This window comes from Carassius gibelio, chromosome A7, assembly GCF_023724105.1.
Source record: "Carassius gibelio isolate Cgi1373 ecotype wild population from Czech Republic chromosome A7, carGib1.2-hapl.c, whole genome shotgun sequence".
Classification (NCBI taxonomy): domain Eukaryota; kingdom Metazoa; phylum Chordata; class Actinopteri; order Cypriniformes; family Cyprinidae; genus Carassius; species Carassius gibelio.
Window position 1 is genome coordinate 1354313 of NC_068377.1, and position 10932 is coordinate 1365244.

The following is a 10932-nucleotide window of genomic DNA, read 5'->3' on the forward strand; positions in this document are numbered from 1 at the left end:
TTACCTTCATGGGGCGGCAGACGAAAGTGAACTCTCTGCTGATGACTACACACAAGCTGAACAGGAACTTCTGAGACGTGCTCAAGTTGAAAGCTTCCCAGAAGAAACATCCCAACTTCAGTTAGGTAAACCTATATCTCACTCTAGTCGTCTTCTTACTCTAGCCCCAGAATATGATCACAAGGCCAGATTAGTCAGAGTAGGTGGACGCCTCCGCAGATGTAAGCACTTGGATGCAAACACTCTCCACCCCATTGTCTTAGATCCTGCTCACCCTCTTGTAAAGCTTCTGATACAACATTACGACAACCTCCTGTCTCATTCAGGACCCGAGCGTGTGTTCGCAGAACTGAGACGGAAATATTGGAGCATAAGAGGCAGAGAGGCAGTCAAAAAACACCAACGCAGCTGCTTTGAATGTAAGAAATGGCGAGGGAAGCCAGAAAACCCCATGATGGCAGATCTTCCCCAGTCTAATCTTAGACTGTTTTGTCCAGCTTTCTATTCGACAGGCGTTGATTGTTTTCGTCCATTCCAGGTTAAGTTCGGACGCAGATGTGAAAAACGTTGGGGAATACTGTACAAGTGCCTTACTACCAAAGCTGTTCATATTGAACTTCTATCGAGCATTGACACAGACTCCTTTCTTATTTCGTTAAGAAGGTTCATAGCTCGCAGAGGGAAACCATATGAAGTGCTTTCTGACCATGGTACAAACTTCAGGGGAGGTAACACAGAACTCCAGAGTGCCTTTGGTAGACTTCACCCAGCCTTGAAAGAACATCTGGCTACTCAGTAGATCCATTTCCGTCTAAACCCACCATCATGGGATCATGGGAGAGAGAGGTTAGGTCTCTTAAGACTGCACTGCGCACCTCCCTTGGTTCGCAATCCGTGCCAGAGGAAGTACTGATCACTGTACTTGTGGAAGTGGAGGGCATATTAAACTCCAGGCCGTTGGGATATGTTTCCTCAGATATAGCAGATATAGACCCTGTGACACCTAATTCCCTCCTTATGGGACGTCCAACCTCTGCATTACCACAAGTTGTCTATCCGGAATCAGAAATGCTCAGTCGTAGGAGATGGCGTCACAGCCAGATTCTAATCGAAAACTTCTGGAAATGTCTCATACGGCATTACCTCCCAGACATGCAACGACGACAAAAATGGCAAAGAGAATCAGAAAACCTTCAAACTGGTGAGGTCGTGATGATTGTGGATCAACAAGCACCAAGAGCCCTGTGGCAAATAGGTACAGTAGCCAAAGTCATTCCCGGACAAGATGGACGAGTTCGCACAGCTGTAGTGAATGTCAAAGACAAAACTTACACAAGACCTGTGGCTCGTCTGATTAAACTGCCTGCCCTACCTGATGACACCAACAAAGATTAATGAGCCTTTTCTTCATTTACAAATTTGTTAAACAAATTTGGGGGTGGCTGTACAAAAGGCTAAGATTTAATGACGCTGGTGCCCTCTGCTGGACATTAATTTGTTGCACTTTAGGATATACATATTATTTCTGAATCACCTAACTATCATTCTTGTAATTTCATTGGTTTAGATCGGGAGACATGAATGTCAGTCAATTGTGTTCTTGCCCAGACATGAAACTTTGCGCTAAATCTCACGGCAGTTTTGTAGAGATCTCCGTGCTGATCGGGTCCGATTTCTAGTTAATTTTGTTCATACTGTGTGCGTACATCTTAAAAGTAAGTAGTTATATACTCTTTCATGTATATATTGGTAGATTTAGTTGCTGCTATGTTATATTGCTATTCTAAAAGTTTGTTTATTCCTCTGAGGTAATCAGTGCCCACATAAGCTTGATCGCACATTCATATCAGCATAAAAAGTGCTGAATTAGACTTTAAATGTTACTTCTTGAATATTATGTAATGTAATATTATGTGAGTCTATTTGAAGTGAATATGTGCATAAACCTGAGGTAAATGTACAGCTGCTGGACTTGTATAAATATGTCCTTATCTTTATGCTATTGCTTTACTTTATTTTGTTCAGTATTGTTTCTACCTCATTGTATCTACTGTATATTCATTATTGTTATTATTATTCATTTATAGAACCACACCCATACTGATGTATGAAGCAAAAGAAAAAGTAAAGAACTTTATTGTGGACATGGACCAAGTGATTTATTGTTCTGCCTGAACAATCTGTAGCGGTTGTCACATAGTATAAGATCGGCACCTAAACAACTTTCATACACCACTACTTCCTCATCTTCCTCTGAAACACTTGAGTCCATTCCAGACACTTCCTCCATGTCAGGCTCTTCTACGGCAAGGTACTTGGAACTCAACGGGAAAAACATGCACTGGGACAGAAGATTTTGTTGGATGACCCTTTCCCTGTCACCATCTTCTGGATGAACCACATACACTAGAATCCCTGGCTGTTTCTTCACCACAACATATGGACGTGGTTCCCACCTATCAGCCAGCTTCCGTTTCCCCTCGACATAACACACTTTCACCATCACTCTCTCACCAGGTTGGAACATGTAGCCTTTGGCTTAGTGTCATAGTGCTTTTTCTGAAGATCCTTAGCATGCCTTGACATTCGATCTTCCTCATTATAAGCATAGGACAAGCACACATTCAGAGTCTGGACATATTCACTGTACTCATTTGGCTCTTTTGCTGTTGACTGGCCAAACATGAGATCAACAGGCAGTAGTGGATGTCTGCCATACATCAAGAAGTATGGGGAGAAACCAGTCGAATCATGTTGAGTGCAGCTGCAAGCATGTGTCAGTGCGTCAATGTATTCATGCCACCTGTTTTTTTTTTTTTTTATCAGGATCAAGAGTGCCCAAAATATTCATAAGAGTTCTGTTAAATCTCTCTGTGGTCCCATTTCCCTGTTGATGGTAGGTGCTAGTATGAGTCCATGTTATTCCCGTCAGCTTACACAACTCTGCCTTGATCTGCATGGAGTCTTGCTGGGAAACCTAAGTGACAAGTAATTATTCCACAGCACCCTTACCACAGTGACAGCCTTCTGGTCTTTTGTGGGGTAAGCCTGGGCAAATCTTGAGAAATGATCGGTGACAACCAGGACATACTCTATTCCTCCCTTAGACTTCTCCAGGTCAAGCAAATCCATGCAGATGAGTTCCATAGGGGCATTAGTGTGAAAACTCACCAGCGGAGCCCTATTTCCAGTGGGAGTTTTCCTCAGACAACATCTTTCACACTGTTCACACCATGACTTTATTTGACACTGCATTCTCGTCCAAAAGACTCGTTCCTGGAACATATTCAAAGTACGCTCAAATCCTAAATGACCAGAGTCTTCATGAAGACTTGTTTTAGCCAAAAGTTGCATTTGCATTTGGCAAGACCAGCTGAGCAATGGACCATCCCTGAACATCCTTAACTTGCCTGTAAATAATTCCATCTTTGACCAGCAGCCTCCTCCTCTATTTTAAGAGAAACCGTGTGACCGAGGTGTTGTAGTGTTATGACCGAGGTGTTGTAGTGTTATGATCGAAGTGTCGTAGTGTTATGATCGATGTGTTGTAGTGTTATGACCGAAGTGTCGTAGTGTTATGACCGAGGTGTCGTAGTGTTATGATCGAGGTGTCGTAGTGTTATGACCGAGGTGTCGTAGTGTTATGACCGAGGTGTCGTAGTGTTATGATCGAGGTGTCGTAGTGTTATGACCGAGGTGGTGTTGTGTTATGATCGAGGTGTCGTAGTGTTATGACCGAGGTGTCGTAGTGTTATGACCGAGGTGTTGTTGTGTTATGATCGAGGTGTCGTAGTGTTATGATCGAGGTGTCGTAGTGTTATGACCGAGGTGTTGTTGTGTTATGATCGAGGTGTCGTAGTGTTATGATCGAGGTGTCGTAGTGTAATGACCGAGGTGTCGTAGTGTTATGATCGAGGTGTCGTAGTGTTATGATCGAGGTGTCGTAGTGTTATGATCGAGGTGTCGTAGTGTTATGACCGAGAAGTCGTAGTGTTATGACCGAGGTGTCGTTGTGTTATGATCGAGGTGTCGTAGTGTTATGACCGAGGTGTCGTAGTGTTATGACCGAGGTGTCGTAGTGTTATGATCGATGTGTCGTAGTGTTATGATCGAGGTGTCGTAGTGTTATGACCGAGGTGTCGTAGTGTTATGATCAAGGTGTCGTAGTGTTATGACCGAGGTGTTGTGGTGTTATGACCGAGGTGTCGTAGTGTTATGCTCGAGGTGTTGTAGTGTTATGATCGAGGTGTTGTGGTGTTATGATCGAGGTGTCGTAGTGTTATGATCGAGGTGTTGTGGTGTTATGACCGAGGTGTCGTAGTGTTATGCTCGAGGTGTTGTAGTGTTATGATCGAGGTGTTGTGGTGTTATGACCGAGGTGTTGTTGTGTTATGATCGAGGTGTCGTAGTGTAATGACCGAGGTGTCGTAGTGTTATGACCAAGGTGTCGTAGTGTTATGACCGAGGTGTCGTAGTGTTATGATCGAGGTGGTGTTGTTGTGTTATGATCGAGGTGTCGTAGTGTTATGATCGAGGTGTCGTAGTGTTATGACCGAGGTGTTGTAGTGTTATGATCGAGGTGTTGTTGTGTTATGATTGAGGGCAATATATCTGAATCTAACATGTAAGATTAACAAAATAAATCACAAACAGTGGCATTGATTGATTGCACATAGAGAACATCATACTTTTCTTTTACAGGACGTTGAAGTCAGAGTAACATCCGGAGATTCACAGCTCTTAATGAGCTTTGAATGCTGAAACACAGCCATGGATCCTGAAAAGCTGAACCAGTCAGATGGCCAGAAAAACCTGCGTCTGTATCCACAGCCAGAATATCCCCTCATGTCTTTCTACAAGCGTCAGAGTGTAAGGAAATACTGTTCGCCATTGACAAAGATAAGATACAAGCCACAGAAGCAAGGAGCAACGCTGAAATGCAGAGGTTTTCAGAGATTCTAGACAATTCTGAAGAATATCTGCCAGAAGCATCAGACAGGACTGAAGCAGAGTCCGAGCGATCTGGCAGTGTTTCTGTGGTAGTTATCTTCTTTATTGTTACTTATTTCAATTTACTCTTTATCATTAGACTAACAAGATAAAAGATGAACAGTGTTTGCATTGATCTTTGATTTCAGCTGAACACAGAACAGCTGATAAGATTATGATTATGAACAACGCTAATCTAATGACGATGAGACATAATTGTGCTTGGATTTGTTGTTTACTGTTTTGCTAAAGATACATTCTGAATGCAGAGGGACAGTGCGTGAAACTGTAATGTTGATTTTATTGAAATAAATGTAGACAAACCTCAAACAATAACACATACATCTCAAAGTTACATAATGTGCATAATAAATAATAATCTCTCTGGCTTCTACTGGAATAAATGTGGCCATACAACAGATGATAAATGCGTCATATGTGTATATGATCTAAATAAAACCCAAAATGTCCAACAGCATTTAGTTTCACCAAATTACTTAATATTAAGTGGTTTAAATGTAAAAATAATTTGAATTTACAGATCCACCACCAGAATCATATATATATATATATATATATATATATATATATATATATATATATATATATATATATATATATATATATATATATATATATATATATATTTGTTTGTTTCTTCAGAACTTAGAAACACAAAAATTAAGAAGACATTTAAATATTTGTGCCATCTGAGGACGTTTGAGTTCGGAGACACGTTCGGTCCCACAGTCACCATCTCCAGCTGTTTAATCACACAGTTCACATGATCTCTGCAGAGAAAAGGGAATTACATTTTTCACTGAAAAAAAAAAAAAATACAGTTCGCTCAATACTACTGAATGTTTGAAGTATATTACAGTGTTTTATGAGTCTGAAATAGTAAAAAGTGTTGCAGTACTTACATTTCTCTTCATATCTGATGTTGAAGGCGACTGGTCCTCTGATGGTGAAGCCCAGGTAGAAAGACACCTGGCCTGGTTTGCACACACTGGACGGATTGTGAGGAGTGAGTTTAATCTGTTGTCCATCTTTAACAGCAAACACTCTGTCATTATCAGTCTCCATGTCATTCTTGACTTCCCCGTTGATACGCTGAAGACATTCGACTTCTGCATGTTCATCCCCTTCAGTGAGGAGCTCCAGATCCATTTGATTTAGTTTTGAGATGTGAACCAGTCTCCGCAAACCTTTTCCTTTCCTAAAGAAGAACAGAGGCACCAGGTAGCGACCGCGGAGGTATTTCTGATACTTTCTCTTGTAAGAGTTAACCGTTTCTTGGACACACATTTCAAGGTTTGGAGGGTTTGTGATTCCTGGCGGTGCTTCATCAGCCCAAAAGAGCAAAAGAATCAAGAGGTAAAACTCTGGGCTTCTGTCTTGCATTTCTCTCAGCCAGAGTCTCTGTAACCTGGCCTGAAGATCTTCTGCTTTTTCACACGGATCACCTGATTGACTCAAGATGATGTTAGCAAGGATGTAGAGAACGGTTTGGGTTTCATTATCAGACTGTGTATTATCAAATGTACTTTTATATTGTTTAAGCACATTGATGTCTGATTTTAGGAAATGAAGCAGTCCTCCGAAAGACTTCATCTTTTTCTCATTCAGGGTCGCTTCATCAGTCTGCTCTCTCTGTTTAAAATATTTCCAGTAACACTCGTCAACATCTTCATGAAAGTAGTCTGGGTCCTCTTTATTGAGGCTTAGTCTTGAGAAAGCCAGATACCATTCAAAGAAATCATATCTAGACTCAACCTTACATCTGAGATCATTGATGAAATCACTGTGTTGTTGTTTGTGAGGGTTTTTCTGATGCATTTCATGAAAGACACTGCAAACCTGGAGAAATCCAAAGGAGCCGCTGTTATTGAATCTGGTGTTATCTTCTGACTCGACTTCAGCTGCTTCCTCTTCATCTTCAAATGCTTCAATGGCAGACTTTGTTATACCCAAACACACTTCAATGTCTAAGGATTGTCTTTTAAATTGATTTCTCAGGTGGTGTTTGTGGACTTGCCCCAATGTGTCCTTGATATCCGATTTTTTTGGATCTCGTTTAATGGCCTGTTTTGCCCAATTCTCTGCCTTTTCATATTTGTTGTCCTCTTTTACCATAATACAATACAAGCGTGCAATTATTTGAGGATAGTGAGGGTCTGTGGAGAACAATTCTAAAGCAAACTCCAACAAAGGAATGCACTGGTTAGCATCAGTATCCTTTATGATATCAAGAATCAGTCTGGAAAACTTGTCCTTTCCCTGTCCTGTCTCAAGTCTTGTGATGAATATCTTCTTGCACATTTTCTCATACTTACTCTCCTTTTCTTTCACCATGCTGTTCAAGAAGTCAAGAGCGATATCATATCTTGTCAGTTTGTGCTCAGTGAGTATTTTTAGACAGGCATCAGCAATCATTGGATGTGCCAGACAGATGCACTGGTCTTCTTGTTCTCCTTCTGAGTATGTTATTATGAGACCCTCAAAAGGCTTCATTATTGTTTCCAGTTTGGGGATTTCCTCATCTGTAGGCTGTTTACTTCTGGAAATGAAATCCTCACAGAAAAGCTTCAACAAGTGTGAACCTGGGACATATGAGTTTATCAAAGCCAGAAAACTGAGAAGTCTTGTGCTGCTTGACTTTGTGTCTTTTTCAATATGTTCCACCATTTCTGCTGTGATCAGTTTCTCTGCATCGTCTTTCTTGAAACCTCCCTGCATGATGTTAAAGGCATGAAACTTCTGTGACATGTTATTGTATTTCTTTTTTAGCTCTTTCTTTTTCTGATCAAACCTCTTCCTCTCCTCTGGTGAGAGCTTCATCGTAAGTTCCACATCATCTGTTGAACGAACATTGGTAGGAAAGTCTGCGGGGCTGCAATTAAAAATGATCACAACTGGAGTGTCTGTATTGATTCCCCTCTCACGTATTTCTTCATTCAGGTTTTTCCGGAGAGTACGCTTGACTAACATATCATCGTTTGTGTATTCCTTAATGTCCAGTAACAGCAGCACAGTTTTCCAATCTTGTTTTGCATGTTGTTCATTAGACAGCAGAAAGAGGTCCAGCACTTGTTTCGACAGCTCTTTCGTGTCTAGGTCTGAATCGATCACTTTGGCACATCTGAGATCTTTCCGGAAATGCCAAAGCACCTGCATGGAGAGAGTTGAGCCTCCACTCCCGGGCTGGTATCGCAAAGAAACTTCATTGATCAGCCGTTTTTTTTTTTCCCCTTTTTTTTCTAAATTAACTTTATTAAATTTTTAAAGCAATCCCTTTCTACGAATGGTGATTTTGCAGGTGTGTGGAAATGCAGCCACTTCGGTGGGGCTCCTTTAAGAAAGTCAGTCTCATGCTTCCTACATACTTTAGAGTCTTCAGACTCAAACACATCAGACCATACGATGTCGAGGCCTGATAGTGAATCTCTAAGTTTAGTTGAAACTGAGATCAGTGTTCCACTGGATGAGGGTAACTGGCACATATTCAGTCCTGTTTGTTTGTTTAATTACTCACTTATTTATTTCCAGTTAGAACTGAGATCTTCCTTTGAGAAGTGTCTCACAATTGTTGACAAAGTCCTTATTCCACTGTAGAGACAGAAATCAAGATACATAGATGAATGGGATATTTTTAACATGCCAGAATAAAGACAAATGATAGTTAGAGCATTACAGTGGATGAGGGTGTCAGTGTCTAGAGGCAGGTTATTGTTAGTCATGTTAGTCTGATTAGTTTGTTTGTGGAGCTCAGGTCCATCTGAATGAGGGGCTCTTTTCTTCATTCCTCTCATGGTTTTTAAGAGCTAAAAATGATAAGAGTCAGGGTCATTCATTGTTAGATGTATCTGATATTTAATGGATCATTTATCTGTGTTGAGTAATAGAGGGTACTGGCCTAACTATCAGAGCATGTGAGCGGAGTGGAGCGGTGAGAATCTCCGCTAATCGCTCACGGAACGGTTCACCCCTCCGCTCCCCCGCTCAAAGCTACATCAGGCCGCTCAGCTCATTATCGCTCAGCGCTCAACGCAGTTTGCTTCGTGCTCCACTCAAATTGCCCACCACTTGCTCCAAAAAAGAAAAAAAAATCTTGACTTTTAGCTTAGACCACAGCCCTATATCCTAAAGAACTAATGAGCAACAACAACATTTTTCAATAAGAAATGTTTAATTTCAAATTACAAATTAGTCACAAAAATTCCTGTAAAATTAAACGAATAAATGGGCCTAATAATATAAATACAAATTATATAAACAAAAATATACATAAACATACATAATTTTAAAAGTAAATTAACTATTAGCCAACATTCTTATAACTGAACTTTTGGGCAGCGTGCAGGATTAAATTTTAAATTGTCTTATATCAATTGTAGGTCTACCAAAAAAAAAAAAAAAAAAAAAAAAAAAAAAACTGCTGTAAAATTAAACGAATGAATGGGCCTAATAATATAAATAAAAATTATATAAACAAAAATATACATAAACGTTTTAAAAGTAAATTAACTATTAGGCAACATTCTTATAACTGAACTTTTGCGCAGCGCGCGGGATTAAATTTTTAATTGGCTTATATCAATTGTACAAAAAAAAAAAAAACTGCTGTAAAATTAAAGGAATTAATGGGACTAATAATATAGCCTAAATAAAAATTATATAAACAAAAATATACATACACGTTTTAAAAGTAAATTAACTATAAGGCCAACATTCTTATAACTGAACTTTTGGCAGAATTAAAATTTAAATTGGCTTATATATCAATTGTACCAAAAAAAAAAAAAAACTGCTGTAAAATTAAACGAATGAATGGGCCTAATAATATAAATAAAAATTATATAAACAAAAATATACATAAACCTTTCTAAAAAGTAAATTAACTATCAGGCAAAATTCTTATAACAGAACTTTTGCGCAGCGAGCAGGATTAAATTTTAAATTGGCTTATATCAATTCTACCAAAAAAAATAAAAAAAAAATTAAAAATGCTGTAAAATTAAACGAATTAATGGGCCTAAATATATAAATGAAAATATACAGGCTATAGGCCTACATCAAAGTTTTAAAATTAACTATTAGGCCAAAATTCTTAATTGAACTTTTGCGCATGAGTGCATGTGGATTTCAATTTAAATTGGCTTTGTTGTCAAACTAAAAGAATTGCTTTCCTTATCTACAGTTCTTTTGAGTTCACCTTCAAGAACACAAGTTTGGACAATGTCTGAGGATTCAGACTCATGCGGTGGTTTCTTGAGAGCAAGCCAGCAGCAGAGAAAACCCTCTCTGCGCTCGCAGACCCGCTTGGGATGCTGAACACAATGCGATCTACTTTAGACAGGCGGGGAAAAGATGTTGAGTTTATGTTTATATTTAATGTTTAAGTTTATATTTTTATGTTTATTCAGTAATGTTTTGACTGTAGCTATTCTCGAGATATTTCAATTTTAATTTCATAATATTTCTACTTTATTCTCATAATATTTTGACTTTATTCTCAAATTATTTTGAGTTTAATTTCGTACAGTTTAAGCTTTATTCTAAAAATATTTCAACTTTGTAAATATTTTTTTTTTGTCCCCGATATTATAACCTCGTAATTTTAGATTTTTTTATGATTCAAATTTTCAATTACATTTTTTGCCTATATGATGCCAGGATTAATTAATCGATTTAATCAAATTGATCACAAATTTGGCTGAGAAATTATGCCTAAAAGATAATAATAATAAAAAAACATCATATATATTTTTCAGTGAAATGCATTAATTGTCTTTCCTCTGCTGACAGTCAGCTGTAGTTCAGTGTTCAATAGATGATGAGGCCAGCCTTTAAATACCACCTTCTTTGTGTCAAAAACCTGTTGCACCTGAAGGTGTGTGTGTGTGTGTGTGTGTGTGTGTGTGCGTGCGTGTGTGTGTGTGT

At 38.9% G+C, this 10932-nt stretch overlaps 1 protein-coding gene across 1 annotated transcript; it reads right to left on the bottom strand.

Annotated features, from left to right (window-relative positions):
• Window positions 1-788: 788 nt before the first annotated feature.
• On the bottom strand, window positions 789-8506 carry LOC128016373 (sterile alpha motif domain-containing protein 9-like). The gene is made up of 4 exons (XM_052600850.1): window positions 5913-8506; window positions 2515-2666; window positions 2215-2425; window positions 789-1033 (listed from the first exon to the last, which is right to left on the bottom strand). The coding sequence occupies exons 1-4, from the start codon at window positions 8164-8166 to the stop codon at window positions 789-791; spliced, it is 2862 nt and encodes a 953-aa protein (XP_052456810.1). The 5' UTR covers window positions 8167-8506.
• Window positions 8507-10932: the final 2426 nt, after the last annotated feature.

What these genes read in the sequence shown, in the direction of transcription:
- LOC128016373 (XM_052600850.1), bottom strand. Translation starts at nt 8,166, where the DNA reads ATGCAGGTGCTTTGGCATTTCCGGAAAGATCTCAGATGTGCCAAAGTG. An exon ending in AGGCTACATGTTCCAACCTG is followed by an intron (nt 2,426 to 2,514) that starts GTGAGAGAGTGA and finishes GTTGTGGTGAAG; the next exon opens with AAACAGCCAGGGATTCTAGT. An exon ending in GGTGTATGAAAGTTGTTTAG is followed by an intron (nt 1,034 to 2,214) that starts GTGCCGATCTTA and finishes GTGGTAATGCAG; the next exon opens with AGGTTGGACGTCCCATAAGG.